The sequence below is a fragment of the Gamsiella multidivaricata genome (genome assembly GCF_025024155.1).
Source record: "Gamsiella multidivaricata strain RSA 2152 chromosome Unknown BC939scaffold_65, whole genome shotgun sequence".
NCBI classification, from domain to species: domain Eukaryota; kingdom Fungi; phylum Mortierellomycota; class Mortierellomycetes; order Mortierellales; family Mortierellaceae; genus Gamsiella; species Gamsiella multidivaricata.
In genome coordinates, this window is record NW_026251773.1 from 22,997 (window position 1) to 44,518 (window position 21,522).

The 21,522-nt window shown below is 49.8% G+C and overlaps 6 protein-coding genes across 6 annotated transcripts; 4 read left to right on the plus strand and 2 right to left on the minus strand.

Moving 5' to 3' along the window:
• Window positions 1–182: 182 nt before the first annotated feature.
• On the plus strand, window positions 183–804 carry BC939DRAFT_271106 (uncharacterized protein). Its single transcript, XM_051551131.1, has one exon. It carries the CDS (start codon window positions 228–230, stop codon window positions 687–689), a length of 462 nt encoding a protein of 153 aa, XP_051408978.1. The 5' UTR covers window positions 183–227; the 3' UTR covers window positions 690–804.
• BC939DRAFT_271107 (uncharacterized protein) lies at window positions 805–2,665 on the plus strand. The gene has a single exon (XM_051551132.1). It carries the CDS (start codon window positions 919–921, stop codon window positions 2,605–2,607), a length of 1,689 nt encoding a protein of 562 aa, XP_051408979.1. The 5' UTR covers window positions 805–918; the 3' UTR covers window positions 2,608–2,665.
• A 444-nt stretch (window positions 2,666–3,109) lies between these two features.
• BC939DRAFT_531523 (uncharacterized protein) lies at window positions 3,110–6,273 on the plus strand. The gene is made up of 5 exons (XM_051561616.1): window positions 3,110–3,582; window positions 3,707–3,864; window positions 4,231–4,375; window positions 4,502–4,572; window positions 4,722–6,273. Exons 1-5 carry the CDS (start codon window positions 3,480–3,482, stop codon window positions 6,141–6,143), a joined length of 1,899 nt encoding a protein of 632 aa, XP_051408980.1. The 5' UTR covers window positions 3,110–3,479; the 3' UTR covers window positions 6,144–6,273.
• Window positions 6,274–6,815: 542 nt separating this feature from the next.
• BC939DRAFT_461048 (phosphoribosylformylglycinamidin) lies at window positions 6,816–11,756 on the plus strand. Its single transcript, XM_051556964.1, has 3 exons — window positions 6,816–7,179; window positions 7,357–7,677; window positions 8,036–11,756. The coding sequence occupies exons 1-3, from the start codon at window positions 6,943–6,945 to the stop codon at window positions 11,633–11,635; spliced, it is 4,158 nt and encodes a 1,385-aa protein (XP_051408981.1). The 5' UTR covers window positions 6,816–6,942; the 3' UTR covers window positions 11,636–11,756.
• A 1,274-nt stretch (window positions 11,757–13,030) lies between these two features.
• Window positions 13,031–15,748, minus strand: BC939DRAFT_479862 (complex proteins associated with Set1p component shg1-domain-containing protein; the record flags this gene model as incomplete). The annotated part of the gene is given in 5 exon segments (XM_051558881.1): window positions 13,031–13,672; window positions 13,684–15,056; window positions 15,156–15,274; window positions 15,405–15,529; window positions 15,659–15,748. 5 exon segments carry the CDS (start codon window positions 15,746–15,748, stop codon window positions 13,031–13,033), a joined length of 2,349 nt encoding a protein of 782 aa, XP_051408982.1.
• A 1,464-nt stretch (window positions 15,749–17,212) lies between these two features.
• On the minus strand, window positions 17,213–18,518 carry BC939DRAFT_531526 (uncharacterized protein; the record flags this gene model as incomplete). The annotated part of the gene is made up of 4 exons (XM_051561617.1): window positions 17,213–17,607; window positions 17,694–17,928; window positions 18,060–18,127; window positions 18,285–18,518. The coding sequence occupies 4 exons, from the start codon at window positions 18,516–18,518 to the stop codon at window positions 17,596–17,598; spliced, it is 549 nt and encodes a 182-aa protein (XP_051408983.1). The 3' UTR covers window positions 17,213–17,595.
• Between the last annotated feature and the right edge of the window lie 3,004 nt (window positions 18,519–21,522).

Consider the following 21,522-nt stretch of genomic DNA (forward strand, 5'->3'; position numbering starts at 1 on the left):
TACAACCAAATTAAATAAATTTGATTTATGGCCCATACAAACAATGCACGGATGGAATCTGTATACAAATTCATAGTCTACTTCAGACACTAGACGCGATTGCGTTACAAACATGGATTCGTAAACAAGATTCTCTCTGGGAACTGTAAGAGGGCGAGACACGATCGTCTCCTGCATCCCCCGCCTGTGCTGTTTATTTACTTTCCCAGTCTTCTTCGCCTCTGCTCATGGTCAGTGGAATGTCGCTCTATTACCGTTTTGGAAATCAAAATGGACGGTTGCACAAACTCAACGCGTTTCATGAACATTTGTTTCTTACGCTCAGTTCCTTGTTCCTGAACCTGAACCTGAACCGCTTCCCACTTTTTTTTTTGTCATCCTTCTTTTTCTCCCGCTACCTCTTTTCTTTCTTTCCTTTCTTTCTTCTCTCTCGTAAACACTCTTATCTTCATCCCCATCCTCATCCCCATCCTCAATTGTGTTTTCATACCCACTTCTCCCTACCATTCCCAAGTCAACCTGACATTCTTTACTTATCGTGCACACCCATCTACACTCTTCATCTTCCTCTTCAGCAATCTCCACTCCTCCAACACAGCACCACTTCGACGTCCTCCCGCCTCTTTCTTTCTTCCTTCTCGCTCGTTTACGACCCCCTCTTTCTTCCTCACTTGCATGCAACGCCCTAATTCCTCTGCCATCTTCTTCCTCCGCCTATTCACACCATCCCTATCCTCGAGATAATCCCACCCTCCTCCACTCCTTATCACTATATCACCGCATCAGCAATAACAACATCCAACAGGAACAGACTGACTCCTCGCAGCAAGCTCGCCAAGCGAGCACCCAAAGAGTCAAACACAACAAAGCACACACGACAAAAAAAATAACTCTTGCATCTCCGGAATAATACTCCCCATGCCTGCTAAATCTAAAGTCCCGCCCACGACCACGACGCAAGCACATCCTGATCCACCTGCAGGAAACAGCTCCATAACGAAGGGTTTCCCAGAACAGAATAATGCCACATCCTACGCCTCAACCGTCATAGCCACTACAACAACGACGCTCGTGGCCCCCGCACCGACTCTTGTTTTCAACAACAGCGGCTCCTCACAAAATCTCGCCCCAACACTCGAAGCCCCATTCCCTATAGCCCTAGTAGCAGGAGGCGCCGGTGGAGGCCTCGTCTTGCTCCTGTCGATCCTGGTGCTCGTGCTCTGTATGAGGAAAGAGAAGCGACGACAGAAGCGGGCACAAGAGCAGTATCTCTTGCCGAGAGACGAGGAATACAATGGTGAAAATCGCAGCATCTATAATGAGAAGCGTGCGCTGCACGTGCGCACGCCTGGTACTAGCGTGAGCGATGAGCGCGGGCATAGCCGTCGTGGATATGGTAGCGAGAGGGAGTACGAGAAGGCGCTATCGGTCGCCGACACGGGGTATGGGAGTAATGGGAGTGAATGGGGAGATGGTCGAGTTGATGGTCGAGTCGATGCGGTTTCTGTTGCGAGATGGCAAGCGCAACAGGGGCAGATGCAGCGGGTGCAACAACCAATGCCTCCGCCGGGGGCTGCTCTGAGGCCGGACGGACGTGGATATCCGCGTGAACCTGTAAGACACGGTGGTCCGGGTGTGCGAGGAGGAGCTGGGATGGATATGGCAGAGAGTCCAATGCGTGAACGGCGAACACGTTCTCCAACAGGGTCTCTTCAGATGCATTACCACCACCAACGACAGCTTCAACAGCAGCGACAGCAACAGCAGCATGATCTTTCGTCACAGTCATCGCGGTCGTCTCGGTCGCAGCAGGATCCGGAGTATGAGAACCATAAATGTGAGATCTTTTCACACCCGCAACCGCAGCCCAAATCCCGAAACCAGCCTCCGTCTTCGGCACCAATGTCAGGCATTCCTCGGCCTATAGCAAGCACGGCTACCTCCACGAAAAGTCGCCCGACGACGCCTAATTCGAATTCTAAATCAATGTTGTCGCCTAGGCATCCTTACCAGGGACATTCCAGTCATGCAGCACTGGTGGCAGCAACACCGGTAGAGTTTATGCCCAAGGACTTACACGGTGCATCCTCATCGTCATTATCGTCGTCATCGGCTTCCGGGTCTGCTATAGGTCTTACGCCGTCGCAACGCCGGCTGCTACAGCAAAAACAACAGCAAGAAGAGAAAGAACCCACTCCGAAGCCGCATTTACCAAAGCTACGCAAGAACAGCATTGCACCTTCGATATTCTCCGCGACCTCGACCAAGTCCAAGTACCCCTGGAATGATACCGAGTCCGTTGGCGGGTACATTGACCTCATCCCCATCAATACTCCGCGGATATCACAGGCGACGTTGATGTTCCAGAACTATGTGTCGAAGGGGAAGCAGAGGAAGGTGGATGATGAGGATTATGACATTTATGACCAACTGAACGACGAAAATGGGGAACTGGATTATTATGGATCTGGTGAAGGAGGAGCAGGAGGAGCATTGACGAGGTCGGGGACGAGGAATACGGCGGTTTCCGGTGGACGGCCGAGCGGGAGTGCGGCGTCGAGGAAGGGGGGCGTGAGGAATGATGATGATGAGATCCAGTACCTGTAGACGATAAAATATCCCTTCGCGAATAATGTTCATAGCACACAAAATAAACCACGCGAACGATAAGACACGTATGAAATGACAACAGTACCTGAACTGGACGCGTCGATTACAAACTCGATGAAGACCTTGAGTTCTTTGCGGACAAAAAAAAACTTCGCCGAGACAGTTGAGCGAGTAAGCGAAGATTATTTATCGTACAGACTATGCAACCATGCGACCATGCAACCGTGCAGCAATGCTGTGCAGGGAAGAGGTTGGGGGCATCCTAGGGCGCAGTCGCAGCCGCAGCATGGGTCCAGAACACAGAAAAATGCGGGGCGAAGCAGGGATCGCCTTTGTCTATGTGAGAATTACGGCCAAGGAAGAGTTCGAATGGAAAATGAGTCCATCGATACCGCCTGTTCGTTCTTCCGCCCGTTGATGGGAGTCTATATTTAAAGCGTTTTCTAGCTGGGATTCGAGAAGATTGAGAGCACAGCCCAAGTGCTAGTTGTCTCCATTGTTGTTGTTGTTGTTGTTGTTGTTGTTATTGGTGTTGTCGCATGGATGTTCACTCGGGAGTAGATGCATATGTGGCAGAGTCGATGCTAAGGGGGAGAAGAGTCATCCGCAGGGGGATAGAGCGCATGGGATGGGGCATTGTTGCAGTCTTTTTTGCAGTGTGAGAACATAAAAAACTCCACTTTTCTTTTTTCTTTTCTTTCATCACTCATCGCTTGAAGGAATGAAAGAGCAAAACACATAGCCATATATCCAATTGAAACCAACTTCTCTTTCTCTTTCTCTCACTTTCTCCTTCTCTTTCACTTTCACTTCCAACAGACCAACTAACCAACCGACCATCCCCAGCAACAAGAGACAGGACATTCACCATGCAGCGATTTTTGAATGGCGGCCGCAACCACCCCCCTCCCAACATGAACAAGCCCTTGCCAGAGCCACTCGTCGACCCAGATGAGGGAAAGACCCCTATCGGTAAGAAAGAAACAGGATCCCGTTGCTGCATGCGTGCGTGCAAGAACAACAACAGCAATAGTAACAATAGAAACTATGTCCTGTTTGACTTACTCGGACCCCTCTTGCTCCTTCAACACTAAAGGCGAGCTCGTGATTGTTCCTATTCAAGGAAAGGACCTCCCTAACCGCGAGAGATTCGGCAAGCAAGACCCCTTCATCCTCTTCAAGCTCGGAAATGTCAGCAAGAGAAGCTCAACAGATATCCGCGGTGGACAGAGACCGCGGTGGAAGGACGATCAGGTACGCTACAAGGGCTGAATTTGTCCGAGCCGAGGAAGGAGTCAATTGATGCCCAACCTGGCCCATGTGCTGCTGTCTTTTTCCACGCCCTTCTTCCCATTTCCTTTCTGGTGTTGCCTCGTGCACACTGGAGGAGAGGGGAAGCCGCACGAGTGACAACAGGAGTAGCCAAAGACACTCTTTACCTGTCTTCGACCGCACTGCAAACCTGCAACGAGGTCGTATGTCTTTGATATTGCACCCCATTGTATCATTCAACCTGAACTACCAGGAGCAAACACAGGAGCGAAATACAGCCGGGACACATTAGATGGGATAGCAAGCAAGATATTAACACGCCGCTTTTTCTGCAACGTTTTACTGTAGATCAACATTTTCATGTATCAGAGCGACGCCAAGGATGCCACATCGCTTTATGTTACTTGTCTGGATGAAGATCCGCAGAAGAACGATCTGATCGGTGATTGTGTCATCAACCTTGCCAAGGTCCTGGAGCAAGGAGAACACGATGGTACGATTGACTAAGCGCACTGGGCTGTCCTTTTTTTTCATGCACAAAAAGGATGGGGGTGTTATCTATAACTGAATCACTCATGGTCGCCATGAATGCTCGCTTCTTGTGCTGCTTCGTGAATAGACTGGTTCGAGCTATCGTTCAAGGGAAGGGAGGCAGGCGAACTCATGCTTCAGCTGACATATTACTCCCATGTAAGTCCATCCACTCGCCCCCACGAGCGTCGTTCTTTACCTTTCCCCTTTTTCCGAGGAGAAAAAACAATAAAACGTGAGCTGGACGTTTCATTAACTGCTTGTCTGTTTTGCACACGCCCGTGCAACGTGTCATTCCTCGTGCGCAGGACCCGAAGCACCCGACCAACAAGATGAACCGCCCTCCGCCTGCAACACCCACGAATGGTGCGCCTGCACGTCGGCCTATCCATCCAGTCAAGGAGTCAAAGAAGGCGGACGAAAAGCCAGTAGAGGACGAGCATGTGGATGAGGGGCCCGTATACAAGCCCCCTGTGGTCTCTGAGCCCCCAACCCCCCAGGTGCCCATGGTGCCTGCAGCAGCATATCCATACGGCACTTTGCCGACAGGAGCAGGACGTCCAGTGTCACCCTCAGCTCAGGGCCACTATGTGAGCCATCCTACGCCCCACGTGCCACCAGCGGTCCCATATGGACACCCTGCAGCAGCCAATCCCTATGGAGCCAACCCTGCTGCCTACCCCGGATATCCCACTGCGGGTGGAGCTCCTGCGTATCCTGACCCTGCTCTCGGAGCGGATCCCAGCAAACGCGTTTCGTTCCCAGGACAGCCAGTACAGGCGGGTGGGTTTTTGCCCACAGTATATCCACCCCATTCCCCTGGATTCCCGCCTCAGGCGCCAGGCCAGGCACCAGTAGCAGGAGCATATTCGCCTGCATTTCCACCGCACTCTCCAGGCTTCCCACCAAACGGGCCATATCCGCCTGTCTCGAATGCCAACGTGAACTCACCTTACCCGCCCGCTCAGCTGTTGCCGAATAACCAGGGCATGCCCAACAACGGACCACCAGCAGGATATCCGTTTGCGGCCCCCGGCGGTGTTTACCCCCCCAACAGCAACAGCAGCAACAACAGCAATGGTAGCAATGGCAGCGGGCCAGGTTTCCCAGGACAGCAGCAAGGATTCAGTCAGGGCGGACCTGGTTTCCCCACGGGACCTGGAAATAACAGCTTCCCTGGAGCCTTCCCCGGAAACAACAATAACAACAGCGGCAATAACCATCCATATAACAATAATGGTGGCAACATGGACAGCCATAGCAATGGCAATCTGAACAACATGAACAACAACGGCGGTTTCAACAACGGCGGCAACAACTTTAACAATAACAGCAACTTCAACAACGGCGGCAATAACAACAACAACAGCTTCAACAACGGAGGCAGCAACTTTAACAACAACAATAACGGTGGCAATAACTTCAACAGTTTCAACAACAACGGCAACAACTTTAACAACAACTCGAACAACTTCAACAACAACGGCAATAATTTCAACAATAATAACAGCAATGGAGGCAATTTTAGTAACAACAACAACTTCAACAACAACGGCGGCAACAGCTTCAATAATAACAATAACAACAATAGCGGGTTCGGCAACAACAACAACAACGGCGGCGGTTATTCCAGTGCAACGTTCACAAAGCCGAACACGATCTCGCCGACGCCAATACCTGCTGCGATTGTAAAGCAGCCAACGGTCATGTTCAGACCAGATGAGTTTTAGGCAGCCATTGGGACCTGTTTGCTGGACAAGGGTCAAGAAGTCCTGCTATTGAGCACCATCCAAAATATTCAACCAATTTTAAATAGCACCAATAAAAATAAAAAATAAAAAAAAAGTTTTTTCTAGCGTCGAACGCAGTGTAAGCCACGCCTTTTTTTTGGTATTCAACTTGGTGGCGTTTCTGAGCAATGAGAGGGGAGCAACACGCGAAGCGGGCAAATGTTGACAGCGGCGTAGGACCCGTGCTTGGCCAGCCAGCCTCTGGTCGCCCGCCTGTGATTCATCCCGGCTCACCGATCTTCAAGCCAAGGCGATAAGAAACGGCCTTCTCCGCACTTTTTTGATTTCCTTTTCTGGATTAACATGCTACGTCGGTGGTTCAATCAACCTTGCTTGCCTTCTGCCGCAACAGAAGGTTTTCAATCTCGGACTGAGAAAGAAAAAAAATGTTCAAGTCCAGACTGGGCGATATCTGGGGTAAAGAGGAGCAACTCCTTGCCTCACCGATCCATGAGCGTTCTGGGGCATCCCACAGAGACGCATGAGAAACGGGGAACAGCGCCCAGTGGGTGGTCGGATTTCCTACGGGGATGTTTATGCTTATCCTGTATTGTGTGAAAAAAAAAATGAAGGGACTGAATAAAAGGGACTTGAGAGATCTCCTCGTCCAATCCTAGTTCAATCTCATTCCCCTTTCTCTCACTTTCTCTCATTCCTCCTCCTTCACCACTCCGCTCCTCCTCGTCCTCCTCCTCCCTTCCTCCGTCCCCCCTCCATACCAATTCATATATAAGAAGCCATGTTGGTACTTCCCGGAACACAGGCCCTGTCGCCTTTCAAGGCCCATGCCCTTCTGCAGCAGGTCCAGGCAGCTGTTCCCTCGGTCCAGACCGTCTCCACACGCGCTGTCCACTTTGTACAGCCCAAGGCAGAACTGGACCAGACCACCCTAGTCGAGTTCTTGACCAACTACGCTACGCCCGAGAGAAAGATCCTCGATACCATGTTTTCTTCACCATCTTCTACTCATCTTGAGGTAACTAATGCCTTGCCTATCGATCGTCAATCGCATGCTGCGATGACCCTTTGCAGATGAACGTAATAGAGCAAGTGGATCAGTTAAAGCGCCGATATGGACCTGACAACCTCTCTTTTTTTCCCCGCTCTTTGTATGCGTGCGAACAATTTTTATATTTTCATTCATTCTCGGCAGGATGATCAAGAGCTAGTCAAGCTGATCTCTCAGCACGACAATACAGGCGCGACGAGCACAGAGGAAGGGTTCAACTTTTTCATTGTCCTCCCCCGTGCGGGTACGATCTCCCCATGGTCGTCCAAGGCGACGAACATTGCGCAGATGTGCAATCTGGACCGTCATGTGCAGCGTGTCGAGCGTGGTCAGGCATATCTGATCAGGACAAAGGATGGAAAGTCATTGACCGAGGCAGAGTTCAAGGCCATCGCTGCACTCGTACACGATCGTATGACCCAGGATGTTTTGAACGTCATCCCAGATGAAAGGGTTGTTTTCAAGGTAAGGAAACCACAGAAAACAGTGGTAGTTGATCTGATCAAGGTAGACCAATTGTGGACCAGAGAAGGGCAGGCACAGGATTGAAGAGCGATGGAGGATTATCGATAACCCAGCAGGGTCGTGATCCTTCTCTCCGTTTTGCACATGTTCCCTTCGCTTCAATATATTCGCCAAAAAGGACAGCTTACCCCCTCCAAGGATGACTCGGGATCCCTCAGCGCTTGAAAAACAAAGAAAAAATTGTTTACCTTGCACTGCCGAAGACAAGCAAGTCACGAAACGATCCATCGAGTTTTCATCCAGCTAAACCACTCTCCCCGCCTTTCTATATTATGAATGACAATCGGTACTTTAATAGCAAGGAACGCCCGCTCCCTTGAAGACCGTCCAATTGATGGGCAGTGATGAGGAGCGCAACCCGCGTGAGGCCCGCGAGCGATTAATCACTGCGAACAAGGAACTGGGACTGGCCCTGGCCGAGGACGAGATCGATTACCTGGTCGCAGCCTTCATTGGCAGCAGCAAGCTGAGCTCCGATAGCTGTCTGGCCCGCAACCCCACGGATGTGGAGCTCTTTATGTTTGCTCAGGTCAACTCGGAGCACTGTCGCCACAAGATCTTTGGAGCTGACTGGACAATCGATGGCGAAAAGAAGCCCCACTCGCTCTTTGGCATGATCAAGAACACGCATCAGCTTCACCCCCAGCATACCCTCTCGGCTTATTCCGATAACGCGGCTGTCCTCCAGGGACCCAAGGGAACCCGGTTCGCGCCCCTGGCCGAGGACAAGTATGCCTATAACTTCTTTGAGGAAGAGGTCCACACCGTCGTCAAGGTCGAGACTCATAACCATCCTACTGCAGTTTCACCCTTCCCCGGAGCGGCCACTGGATCAGGAGGAGAAATCCGTGATGAGGGAGCCACGGGTGTGGGATCGAAGCCCAAGGCTGGATTGACAGGATTCACCGTCTCGAACTTGTTGATCCCTGGACACATTCAGCCCTGGGAGACCGATTACGGAAAGCCTTCGCATGTGGCCTCGGCGTTGGATATCATGATTCAAGGACCCCTTGGAGGAGCCGCCTTCAACAACGAATTCGGTCGTCCCGCCATCACTGGATACTTCCGTACGTTCCTCGAGGCCGTCCCCAGCGTTAGCGGCAAAGACGAGATCCGTGGATTCCACAAGCCCATTATGCTCGCAGGAGGCCTCGGAACCATTCGTCCCCAGCATGTCCACAAGAACAAGATCCAACCCGGAGCTCATCTGGTAGTCCTCGGTGGCCCTTGTATGTTGATTGGCTTGGGAGGTGGTGCAGCCAGTTCGATGACCTCGGGCGAGTCCTCGGCCGCGTTGGATTTCGCATCCGTTCAGCGTGAGAACCCAGAGATGCAGCGTCGGTGCCAGCAAGTCATTGATACCTGCACGGCGCTTGGTGAGAAGAACCTGATCCAGTCGATTCACGATGTCGGCGCTGGAGGACTCTGCAATGCCTTACCTGAAATTGTGCACGACTGCAACCTGGGAGCCGCGATCGAGCTCCGTAATATTAACAACGACGACCCCAGCATGTCACCCATGGAGATCTGGTGCAACGAGTCGCAAGAGCGTTATGTCCTCGCTATCGGACCCGAGAACATTGAGCAGTTCAAGGCGATCTGTGAGCGCGAGCGCTGTCCTTATGCGTTGGCTGGTATTGCCACCGCGGAGGAGAAATTGGTGTTGACGGACAGTCTCCTGGGTACCACACCTATTGACCTGCCCATGTCGACCCTCTTTGGCAAGCCCCCCAAGATGTCGCGTGCGACCTCGACGATCGTGCCCCCTCGTGAGGCCTTTGATACGTCCTTGAGGGCCTACTTGCCTTCGATCACGGAGGCCGGGGCCCTCGCGACGGACGCTGTCCACCGCGTATTGCGTCTTCCTGCTGTCGCCTCAAAGTCGTTCTTGATCACCATCGGAGACCGCACGATTACGGGATTGGTTGCTCGTGACCAGTTCGTTGGTCCCTGGCAGGTGCCTGTCGCCGATGTCGCTGTCACGGCTACTTCGCTCGGTGTCTCAGTCGGAGAGGCAATGGCCATGGGAGAGCGTCCTCCTATCGCTTTGATCTCGGCGGCTGCTTCGGCTCGTATGGCTGTTGGAGAGTGCATCACCAACATGGCTGCGGCTAACATTCCTTCGCTTGGCCAGATCCGTATGTCTGCGAACTGGATGGCAGCACCTGACCACGAGGGTGAGGGTGCTCGTTTGTATGAGGCTGTTCAGGCTATTGGTCTGGACTTGTGCCCGGCTTTGGGAGTCAGCATTCCTGTCGGCAAGGATTCAATGTCGATGAAGATGAAGTGGAAGCAGGATGGAGAGCAGTTGGAGGTCACGGCTCCGTTGGCCCTCAACATTACCGGATTCGGACCTGTGGCGGATATCCACAAGACACTCACACCCGAGTTGATCACGGATGTGGAGGAGAGCACCGTGTTGGTGTTGATCGATCTTGCGAACGGAAAGGAGCGTTTGGGAGGTTCGGCCCTGGCACAGGTTTATAAGCAGATCGGAAGTGAGGCGCCCGATGTCGAGAGCGCTGAGGTCCTCAAGGCGTTCTTCCAGGCAATTCAGGCGGTTCGTGAGCACGGCGACCTTGTCCTGGCGTACCATGATCGTTCGGATGGTGGTCTGTTTGCGACGGTTGTGGAGATGTGCTTTGCTGGACACGTTGGTGCCAAAGTCGAGCTCTCCTCGATCACTTCGGATGCCATTGCTGGATTGTTCAACGAAGAGTTGGGAGCTGTGATCCAGGTGCGCCAGTCACAGGTTGAGCAACTCAAGGCTGTCTTTGCCGAGCACAACTTCCCGATCGAGTCCCTGAAGACGATTGGTACGGTTAACGCCAAGGGCGATGACTCGTTCATGGTGTCACACCAGGGACGTGTTGTTCTGGACATGAACCGTGTGGAACTGCAGCGGATCTGGACTGAGACCTCGTACCATATGCAAACGATCCGTGACAACTATGAATGCGCGCAGCAGGAATTCGATGGTTTGCTTGATGCTCAGGACCCGGGTCTGTCGTACCAGTTGACATTCGACCCTGCGGAGGAGATCTTGTCGAGCACAGAACTGGCTATTGAGAAGGAGAACCGTCCGAAGGTTGCGATCTTGCGCGAGCAAGGAGTCAACGGTCAGATCGAGATGGCATATGCATTCCATGCTGCGGGTTTCACGGCCGTGGATGTGCACATGTCTGATATCTTGAGCGGCAAGGTGACGCTGAAGGATTTCAAGGGTATTGCAGCCTGTGGTGGGTTCTCGTATGGAGATGTGTTGGGTGCCGGATCTGGATGGGCCAAATCGATCCTTCTGCACGAACATTCGCGGAACGAGTTCTATGATTTCTTGACGGTCCGCAAGGATACGTTTGCGTTGGGCGTGTGCAACGGATGTCAGTTCCTGTCCCAGATGCGTGAGCTGATCCCTGGTGCTGAGCATTGGCCATACTTTAAGCGAAACCAGAGCGAGCAGTTCGAAGCACGCTTCAGTATGGTCGAACTCGAGGATAACTCCTCTACCTCTGCCGCGACCGTTCCCTCAGTCTTCTTTGACGGCATGCGCGGATCCAAGTTCCCAATTGCGGTTGCGCACGGTGAGGGCCGAGCGGAATTTGTGAAGTCGGATGATTTGGAGAAGTTGCAAGTTGCGGGATTGATTGCGGCGTCGTTTGTGGATAACTATGGAAAGAAAACGGAGCAGTACCCGTTGAACCCGAATGGATCGCCATTGGGTGTTACGGCGGTGCAGACGCCAAATGGCAGAGTGTTGGCGATGATGCCGCATCCGGAGAGAGTGACGAGTCGGGAGGCAAACTCGTGGTACCCGCGTGTGGAGGGTGCACAATGGGGGGAGAACGGGCCCTGGATGAGGATGTTTAAGAACGCACGCAAGTGGGTTAGCACTCATTAAGAAGGAACGAAGAGGTTATTTCATTTTTTTCATTTGCATTTTCTTTTTTGGAAAGTAGATCATTCTTTCTACATTATTCGGTTTTCATTTCTGGGAAAATAAACTATCAAGCATACCAGGCATTCAAGGGTATACATGAAGATTATGGTGTAATGAAGAGTAAAGGTTGAAGAACTGCTCAAATTAAAGAAGCGAGTACAGAGTGAAAAGCAGTTTAGAGTTTTTCTTAAAAAATTAAATAAATATGTCACAGCAGAGAATCTTCAGGCGCATACATTGAGCATGCACAGCAACAACAACAACAATATGCACAGCAACAACAGCATGCACAGAGTGTCTTCCATACGATCAAACTTGTATATATCCTTTTTTTCTTTTCCTTCCTAAAAAAATGCGTTCAAACATAGATCGCTCGTTCACATGCATCCTAGTGGCATGGTGCTTCAATGGTGCTTCAATTTTGAGTGCATTTTTGCATTTACTTTTTTTTTCTTTTTTTCATCTTTTCATCCCCTGAAACAACTCAGGGGTCTCCAGCAGGGGCTGAGCTGGAGGTTTAACGAAGAGGCGGGAATCAATCTTGGGAAAAGAACAAAAAAAAATCTTCCCGGCGGCGAGAGAGAGACAGAGACAGAGAGGAAAAGAGAGAGAGAGAAAAATGCGCTCAAATCGAGGGACCATGGACACACCCATGGTACCATGGAGCATAGAAATGAGAGGTTCAACTTTGAACGCATTTTGGGTAATGAGGACTTTTGCCTCCAAAAAAAAAAAAAAAAAAAATTCCACGCGTGCCCCCTCAATAAAAAAAAATTCAGGTACGAGTCGAAAAATAGAGTTTCCTGGTTGGGGGGGGGCATCCTTCCTCCGCGCACATGCACGCACACACACACTCTCTCTCTTTCTCCTTCTCTTTCGCTCTCTGCTCCTAGTCCTTTCTTCCTCCTCTCCTCCGCTTCTTTAATACTCCACGTCGTCTTTCTTTTTATTTTTATTTTTGTTTTTTATTTTTTAAGCCAAGCCGAAGGAGCAAAACACGAATAACTGGCAACCGAGGATTTTCTTCAGAGAATGAACGAAGCTTTGCCCTGATCTCAGTCCTGGTCATGCAGGATATATCTACCTTCGGTATCGCCAGTCAAATCTAGGACAGACACACTCCCCTTCCTCATCTTATTCTTTTTACTCCAATATGAGCAACATCACCCTTTATAATATAATAAAAACACATGTAAAAGGACATTGGATACTGGATTCTGAAAAGGTATTGCAGGATGCCAAAAAGACTCTCTGTATCTCCCTTGCTTCCTTGCTTTCTTGCTCCCTTGCTTCCTTGCTGCTTTTTATTGTCCGTAACACTATCTCTGAAAAACACCAATAACGATGCAACGATTTCTATTTCGAAAAAAAAAATCGTCTTCTTCCGTATGGTTGCTCTTTCACTTGTGCTTCTTCTTCAACAACAAAGATGATGATCCTGATGCTCCAATACTGGGCTTCGGCGGCAAGGGAATCGGCTTGTGCGGGAGTGGGATCGGTGTTCTTCCATGAGGTTTCGGCTTTGAAGACGAAGACGAAGCCGAAGCCGAAGCCGTCAATGGCGATGATGATGCTGGCATAGCTGTAGCTGCAGGTAGCACGGTTGGGGACGTTACGACAGGACTCTTCTCCTGTTTCGAACCCATTGTCGGTGCAGCCGATGTTGCGATAGCAGGCGTGGTCGTAGTAGTAGCGACAGTAGAGGTAATAGCAGCGGTGGTGATGGTGGCGGGGGTGGATGTAGCAGCGCTGGATACAGAAGCAGGGATCGTACATGGCGTCGAAAGACCAGATGTTGACGTGGTACCAACACCGACTCCACCTACTGTTGAAGAAGTGTTCCGAGAATGACTGTTGGGCTTCCTGTTCAGTGACAGCACTGCTGGTTTGGGTGGCAAGGGCACAATGTTCGGTCGGGGTGGAAGAGGCAGCGGTTGATGGCCCGTCCGCTTTGGATGTGATCCATGATGACCGGATGAGGATGATGAGGACGGATTCCTGTGGTCTACTGTTGCCTCCGAGTCCCGTTTGCGATGAGTATAATTGTTGCTGCCACTGTTTACAGCACTAGGAGTCGCAGGCGAGCTTTGCTGGGATACGGGTGCAGATGCAGAATGAGTCGAGGGTGGGCTTGATAGGGTCGTCGATGCAGCTGTTGGAGTCGCAGCTGGCGTAACGGGAGACTTGGGGGCAGTATCGGCTGCTAGCTCCTTGCTGTCCTCCCTGCTTGGCGTTGAGACCTTTATCGACTCGATTTTATCCTCGACCGCCTCTTTAGGCTCATCAAGTTTGGTCACTGAAGGCTCCTTGTTCTTGACAGCAGATGTCGCACTTGAAGGCGAACCAATGTCCATTTCAGAGTCAGCGCTAGCCTCCTTGTCCTTGACCTCATCCATCATAACCTCGTCCTCAATCATCTCAGAGCTCGCCTCTGGTTCTGGTTCTGGTTCTGGTTCTGGTTCTGGTTCTGATTCTATCACAGACTTGTCCTTTGATTCCTCTGTAGCTGGCGCCTTGTTGGAGTCCTCTTCTGCTGCAGGTTCCTCCATTATAGTGTCCATAGCTGGAGTTGCTGTTGGGTTTACTTTAGATGCTGCTTCAGCTCCCTCTGTCGACGCATTATTTTCCTGTGAAGACAGATCCTGTACCACAGTCACACCTTTTTCTTGACTCGAGTTCAAGTACTCCATTTCTTTGAGGGCTTTCTTCGCCAATTTCTTGGCTCGACTTCCTGATCGCTCTCCACCATCGCCATCTGATTCCGGACCTGAGCTTGAAGGTGGATCCGAAAGCGAAGAATTCGAATCCACACTGCGTCGCCTGTTCCTCTTCTTTGTTACCACCTTCCTTGACGAACCCTCAGTACTGAGATTGTTACCACTGCCTCCATTACTCTCGCTCGGCTTTCCTGAACTCTCTGAGAGGGACACTGCTTCCCCTGTCATGGGACTAGGTTCCTGAGGACTGGGTTCCTTTTTGATGACGGATCCTGGAATATTACCGCCGCCATTGGTGGCGATGTTATTAGTGCTGCTACTGTTGGTGGCTGTGTTGTTTGTGCTTGGAAGAGGATCCTTCTTTCTTGGTTGAGGTCGTGGTGGTAAGCTGAGGTCTAGATCTCGCCTAGTCGGTCGATCCTTTGGACGTTTCTCTGTCGATCTTGAAACGTTAAGGTCATCTCGCCTCAGAGGTAATGAAGTTGACTTTGAGAGGGAGGGTAGTAGTGAGTTAGAAGAGGACGTTGTAGAATTATGTTTAGAGTTGGTTTGAGTAGATCCTGCTTCCTCCTTAACATGGTTCGTCGAGCCAGCGACGTGGTTCCTTTTGAAGCTCTTGTGGTCCTTTTCCGTTTCCTTTTCCTGTTCTTCTTCCTTCCCTTTCTCTATTATTTGTTTATTGCAGTTATACACGGGTTAAATGATTATTTTGATCCACGACCTGTACTATCTCGCACAATGGTTGGTTGGCATGACAAACATACCTAGCGGCGGTACCTGTTCTCTGACAATGGTCATAAGAGTGTCCTCGATCTTGCTCATGTACTGCGTGGGCTGTAGCAGCGAGTCGACAAACTGTTGCACCTTCTTGTACTCGGATGACCTATCGTTAAGACCAAGCCGAAAGAGCCGAAAAATGTTAATCATTTATCCATGGCCCCCAATTGCTCCTATCCATGCATGCTGCCGCTCCAGAAAGATGTTTTCTCTTAAAAAAGAAAAAAGAAACCTACTTTGAAATGCGCTCGACCATGAGTTGATGAAACTCTGACTTTTCGCGCTGGAGCAGGCTCGGATCTTCATTGATACAGCTCTGTAAAATGTCGCCCAGCTGTGTCGTAAACTGCTTTCCAACGGACTAAAAGTCGGCGGAGAAGGAAAAGCAGGATACAGAAGTGTTAGAAAAACGCTTACACCCACTTCATTCAGCGCATTATCATACATAGCACTCCTTTGACATGATGCGGCTTTATTGAGGGGCACATACACTGCTCTGAAAATCGTTCAATAGGTTCTTGCGTGTGCTGTCAAAGTCGCCTCGCCGCTTGAACAGGAGAGCAAGTTCTTCTGGCGTCATGAGGGTGGTTGATGAATCAAGGCTGAGCAGTAAAATGATGAACAATAAAGCGGAAGCCTAACAAGTCAGACAAGGCCAGACAAGGCGGAGTTTGGGCAAAAAATGAGCGATGGAGAATGAGATGCTTCTGAAAACAAGAGGGAGGTGATGAAAATAACGTGATCAGATGAAAAGAAAAGCAATGTAATAAAAGGGCTGCAAAAGGATGTCGTCCAGCAAACGTATATAGTACAGAAAAAAATGAAAAGAATTACTTCGCAAGGAGTGGGCAAGACAGGAGAGGAGAGAGAGGGATGGAGGCAAAGAAGTGGTGCCGTACTGTTGCGAGGGGCCTTTTGTGATAAACAAACTTTTCGCGTGCGAGTCACATTCTGTTCCTATCCAAGTGATGGGTCCAACCAAGGCGATTATCATGCTGCAATGCAAAATTTATTTGAGCACTATGCCATTTTCAGGTCGCTGACCTCGCTTTTCTGCCTCAAACGCTTGCGCCGCATAGTCTGGCTCTTGGGCGGTCGGGTTTTTGCCGACAAAAGTAATAGAATTGAAGTACGCGTCAGACGGACCTTAGGGCTTTTTCCGCGTCCGTCTTTGATTGTGGACTTTACGTCGTTCTAGCCATAGAAATATAAGGACGGTTATGGAGGCAGAGGAAGAAGGTTGACTAGTGGTTAGACACTCAGTTGAATTGCGTATCCAACTGTAGGGTTGTAAAAGTTCATTCTGGACAAACAAGACCAAGTATCGGTGTGCTGTGATTGCTGGTGATAGAGCATCCTTTATCACAGCTCTTGACTGAAGAGCATTCGAATTCACTACGTAGAAATATGTCAACTAAAGATGATGTGCCAGCTTCATGTTGTAAAAAAAAAAGTAGACGTGTTACATCGCGTAAGCCATTTCTTGATTTCTTCAATAGTCTTCGCACATGTGCTGCTTGAGGAATTTGGTCGAGATAAAGCGGGATTTTGACCTGGATTAGTATAACCACGTGTGTCTTTCGTCCATGAACATAGCTGCATGCGAGCTATTTGTGCTGCATGCAGTGGCTGTAACAATGATATACCGGCCGCCTGATAATATTCTTCATTAAAGACCTTTTACTCTGAATGCCCTTGTTTTTTTTTCTCGGTTCCATACCATTCCCCTCTCTTACATGCGCGCTTTATCCTTCATCGAAGATATAGATTAAACCGTACTAGCACCACGTTCTGCCACTCCAAGGAGGCATGCATCAACGGAGCTACACTTATCCCAGGCGAAGAAGACCAGGCTGATGCTGAACTTGGTGCTGCGTATGAAAGCGAATAAATAGAGTATGGGAGTGAGCTGGAAGTGTAGGAGTGAGAAATGGGATGAATGATCCAGCCTGCCTTCAGTTTTGGGCGCAGGCACAATTTGAGTTGACCCAGGCGTTATTTGAGCAGAGTCAAAATGAGTTGACCTGAGGAGTTGCCCGGTCAACTCAGTTGTTTTCACCCATTAAATAGTACGTCAGATAAAAATACAAAGTTGTCCATTTGTCTACTATGGTAAGTGAGAAAGAAAGAGAAAGAGGCGGGAGACGCGAGCAAACGAAACCATGGAACCATTGGCGGTAGGTTCTACAGATGGTCGCCCTCAAGTATCAGTCATCTCTTGTCATGGCCGTTCACCGACTGGGATACCGATCCGGATATGATTTAAGACCCCACCTTTTGATTGGAATTGATAGCCTCCTTTACTTGGACCAGTAACGTCAGATATTCGTTGCATCGATGCCATGCTACACCCGCCACTGCGACCAGTTCCGGTAGGGTTTGACCCTCAATATGTTCAGCCAGAGACCGCACAATGGCTTCAATCAGTCAACAATGTAGCTAAATAGTCAAAGAGCGTTCGTTATTAGCCACGTTGTCCCAAGGTATTGTTTCCAGAAAATCTATTGTTTGCAAGTGTCCCATACCTCGTTGCGATATCGAAGTGGTAGCCGTTCAGCCATGCGTTTCATAATCAGTTTCCTCACCAGCTTTCGTACCGCTCCTCCAGCTCCGACTCTTGACGCGCCTGCATTGGAGCTGTTGGGTCTCGCAGGGATCCTGGGTACTGTGATACCTTTTCCCTTTGCTCCAAGACCTACTCCAGTAGTACCAGATCGTCTCTGTCGACTTGCGTCCCGTCTATTGTTCTCGTCGTCATGACTGTTGTAGAGATTAGAGAGTGGTGATTTTATACGCTCCGCTTCCAGTCTCTCTGCTTCAACCCTCTGTTACTCCTGTTCCTATTGCTGCTCCAAGCTCTGCTGGCTTCTTATCCATCCCAGTTTCCCCACTGCTGCTGAAGCATGACTACCTCCGCCTCTCGTTGCTCCATCCTTTCGAACGATCGCTTCGTAGGCGCCTAGTTTAAATTTACAATATACAGATGTCAATAATATTGCACCTCATCACTCTTCGTAGACACTCGCTTTGTCCAGCCCTTTATCTTTGTCCACTCCACGTCTTCCGCAATCATTTTAAGGCCGTACAGGAACACGCCAAATGATTCATTAAAGTACGCCAGGCCCGCATGGATATCCGCCACGGCAGCGAGCTTTTTCTCGAGTTGGTTCGCGGGAGCGAAAGCTGATCAACAGGATCCTCGAGTTGCTGGGAGATGGACTGGAATGGCGCCAGTGCTGAGTGCTGTTGTTCATGCTCCTCCTGTTGTCGCTGCTGGTAGGAGAAGTGGGACGTGCTTGAAGAAGGGCCTCGTGGGCTGTGATGTTGTGAACGCCGGAGAAGGTTGCCATCATGATCATGCCTTATTGAGTTGAACAGTATGTGGCCAGCATCAATTGCTGTTGTAGACGCGCCTCCGCGTTTGACAGAGCGCTTTAGAAGCAGGCCGGGTCCTATTCTCGACTTGCGGCGGTGTGGTGTATCTTGAACCATGGGTCGTATAGACGTGTATAATTCCTGAGCAATGCCTTGAATAAGGGTGAGGAGGAGACAGAGTGATGTATGCGTTTTTCACCTAATCTGCTCGCGCAAAAGACGCGCTGAAATTTGGGATTTTTGGGCTCAAATGCTGCATAGTAGACCGACACCATGGTGTAAAACTAATAACCAGTTTACCTTAGAAATCTGGGGTCTGCGAATTGTCTAGCGCATAGAATCTTACTGAGCGAGCAAATCAAGGACCTCGAGTTTATTTATAATTTGCCAGCCTTTATGCCTTTATGCCTTTATGCTAATAAAAAACCTGCTTGAGGAATACGACCTTTGAACCGCCTGGTGTGTGATTGGTCTTCGTGATTGAGGGGATGTCTCTTGATCTCTTGTTTTTTACATGGGCTGGATGGTTTAGTGCGGGCAGCTCTGAATCATTAAGGCCCTAGACACCGTAGTTAACTGGCGTGCTGGTGCCAAAAGGAAGACTTTGGGTAACCGAGCAGGCGATGCTGAATCGTTTGATGTGCCCTGCTTGAGGGAATATGCTAATCTGCATTCGCGAGATTACCTTTGCACATCATCCGTTGTCGACTTTAGCCTGATACTTCCAGTGTTCAAGATCAAAACTGGTTTCCTTTCTAGCTGGTAAGGACATATCGCTAGTTCGCGTTCGCGTTTTCGTCTGGGCTGAAGCGCGTTGCACTACACCACTCCATGCATAAGACGATCTAGGGTATTCAAGTTGGGCTTGCAAGAACCCGTCGAAATAGGTGGTCGTGCCGGCGTTGCCAAATAAAGTTGACTCCTTCACGTTGCCTTGGAGATCGCGGCAAAGAGATCGCGGTCCAAATCACTAGCACAACATGCAGATAGACGCGCCTTCGTCGCTTGTATGTCATTGCCACCATAAAGTCACTCAAATAGACTGTTTGAAGGAACAATTCTTTATTGCATTGTCTGTTATTCCTACAATTCCTATCGGCACCATCGGCTCAACTTGCTATCAGTCAACCTTGGTTGCAAAGGTTGTGCAGAGTACACCACGGGCAGGTTGCAAGTCATCGTACTCCGAAAAAAACCGCACAAAGCCCAAACAGACCAAGTGGATAAAAAAAAGGGTTCAGAAACATTCTCGGGAACTCTTTTGTTTTTGCGTGAAGAAAAGGCGAAGCTCCTTGGCCGAAGGCACGACCAGAGATGATGATAACCTGAGGGGAGTAGGGAAGTGGGGGAATTTGATGCTCCCGGTCTAAATGCACTACTAGGGTTAGTAAACCCTCTGGGGAGCGGGTATAATCCACAGGTTGAAAATCTGGGATGGGTTGCCGAGGGCACGCATGGATGGAGGGTTACAGCCCCAGAATCGAAGTCAAAACTCCTGGGACCTCTATATTTTTTATCTAGGGAACAGTGGAGAGGGAATAGTGGAGTAAGCTTGCTGACGAAAATGCGTGTGAAGGAGGGTTGCTGACGAGAGTGGGCCCAAGAGATGGGAGTGGGAAGGAGGAAGGTGGGAGTGCGGTGGAGGAGAATGGGACCGAGTAAAGGACGAAAGACGAGGTTGTGTCAGTGAAGAGAAGAGGTATGGGGTGGAGGGTGGAGAGTGGAAGGTGAAGAGCAAAGAAGAAAAACTTATATCATACGTACCTGGAAAGAAACTTGCCGTAAGAGCGCGTGGGGAAGAGTGTGGAGGAGGTGGAAGAGGTGAAGAGGGAACGCGTAAGAAAGAAAGAGAGGAAAGAAAGAGGTGGAACAAAATCGAGTTTAAAATATGCCGCGTGGTCGGTGGCTGAGTCAATAACGAGGGGTCTGCGAGGACTGGAGGACTCGTATGGCCGCTAGGGCCTAAGGGACGGACTATAGGGAACGAGACGGTAGTAACGGTAGTGAGGGTATGCCTGGGAGTGAGCGAATAACGCGCGCGGCTCATCAGAGAAAAAAGGAACCATCATTCAGCGCTGTTCACCATGAGCCCAACTTGCATCAACATTGTCTTTGCCAGTGATGGGTGTTACTTTTGCCAGTGATGAGTGTGTTTTTTGACAGCGAAGGTGCATGATGCCGGACATATTGCCACCAATTTCATGAAGGTTGTTGGAAGTCGCTGATATTCTGTTCGCGTGGTTTCTTAACAACCTTAAAAAAACAAACAGCGCACCAACCACACGCGACTCAGCCCAAGCGAGCACTGCCAATAAAGTTTGGAAAACATTAAACATTGACAGCATCAACATGCGTTTGCTATGCTGCATGGTTCATATTTACTGCAACAGAGAAGAGGCGGCAGATGCAGTGCCACCATTCTATGAAAGGACAAGAACGCTGTCTCTAATGCGAAATATACTAATATCGTCTCACCAGCGCGTGCAAGCGATTGCGATTCGATAAACCCGATTCCTCCTGGAGAGAACAAGAATAAACGATAAGAACACAGTGAACATGAGGTCCACAAAGAGACACCCACTGCAGAAGAAACTATTTCTTCTTTACCGCTATTGCCTTTGCCTGCAGCAATAGCAAAGAGATTTTCGTGCTGGTAGGGAGTGAGGAGGAAAGGAAACACTAAAATGGTTGGTGAGCCATTTCTAGGCGATAAAGGCGCACTTAGACGAAATAAAGCACTGCTTTAAACAGCTGAAGACCAGTAAACGAATATATTATGGACGAAAACAAATGAGCTGACCGGGCAACTCAGGCCAACTCATTTTGAACCTTAATGTCCACCCAAATGACGCCTGGGTCAACTCAAATTGTGCCTGCGCCCAAAACTGAAGGCAGGCTGGATCATTCATCCCATTTCTCACTCCTACACTTCCAGCTCACTCCCATACTCTATTTATTCGCTTTCATACGCAGCACCAA

What these genes read in the sequence shown, in the direction of transcription:
- BC939DRAFT_271107 (XM_051551132.1), top strand. Translation starts at nt 919, where the DNA reads ATGCCTGCTAAATCTAAAGTCCCGCCCACGACCACGACGCAAGCACAT.
- BC939DRAFT_271106 (XM_051551131.1), top strand. Translation starts at nt 228, where the DNA reads ATGGTCAGTGGAATGTCGCTCTATTACCGTTTTGGAAATCAAAATGGA.
- BC939DRAFT_461048 (XM_051556964.1), top strand. Translation starts at nt 6,943, where the DNA reads ATGTTGGTACTTCCCGGAACACAGGCCCTGTCGCCTTTCAAGGCCCAT. An exon ending in CATCTTCTACTCATCTTGAG is followed by an intron (nt 7,180 to 7,356) that starts GTAACTAATGCC and finishes CATTCTCGGCAG; the next exon opens with GATGATCAAGAGCTAGTCAA. An exon ending in ATGAAAGGGTTGTTTTCAAG is followed by an intron (nt 7,678 to 8,035) that starts GTAAGGAAACCA and finishes GTACTTTAATAG; the next exon opens with CAAGGAACGCCCGCTCCCTT.
- BC939DRAFT_531523 (XM_051561616.1), top strand. Translation starts at nt 3,480, where the DNA reads ATGCAGCGATTTTTGAATGGCGGCCGCAACCACCCCCCTCCCAACATG. An exon ending in TGAGGGAAAGACCCCTATCG is followed by an intron (nt 3,583 to 3,706) that starts GTAAGAAAGAAA and finishes TCAACACTAAAG; the next exon opens with GCGAGCTCGTGATTGTTCCT. An exon ending in AGCTGACATATTACTCCCAT is followed by an intron (nt 4,573 to 4,721) that starts GTAAGTCCATCC and finishes CCTCGTGCGCAG; the next exon opens with GACCCGAAGCACCCGACCAA.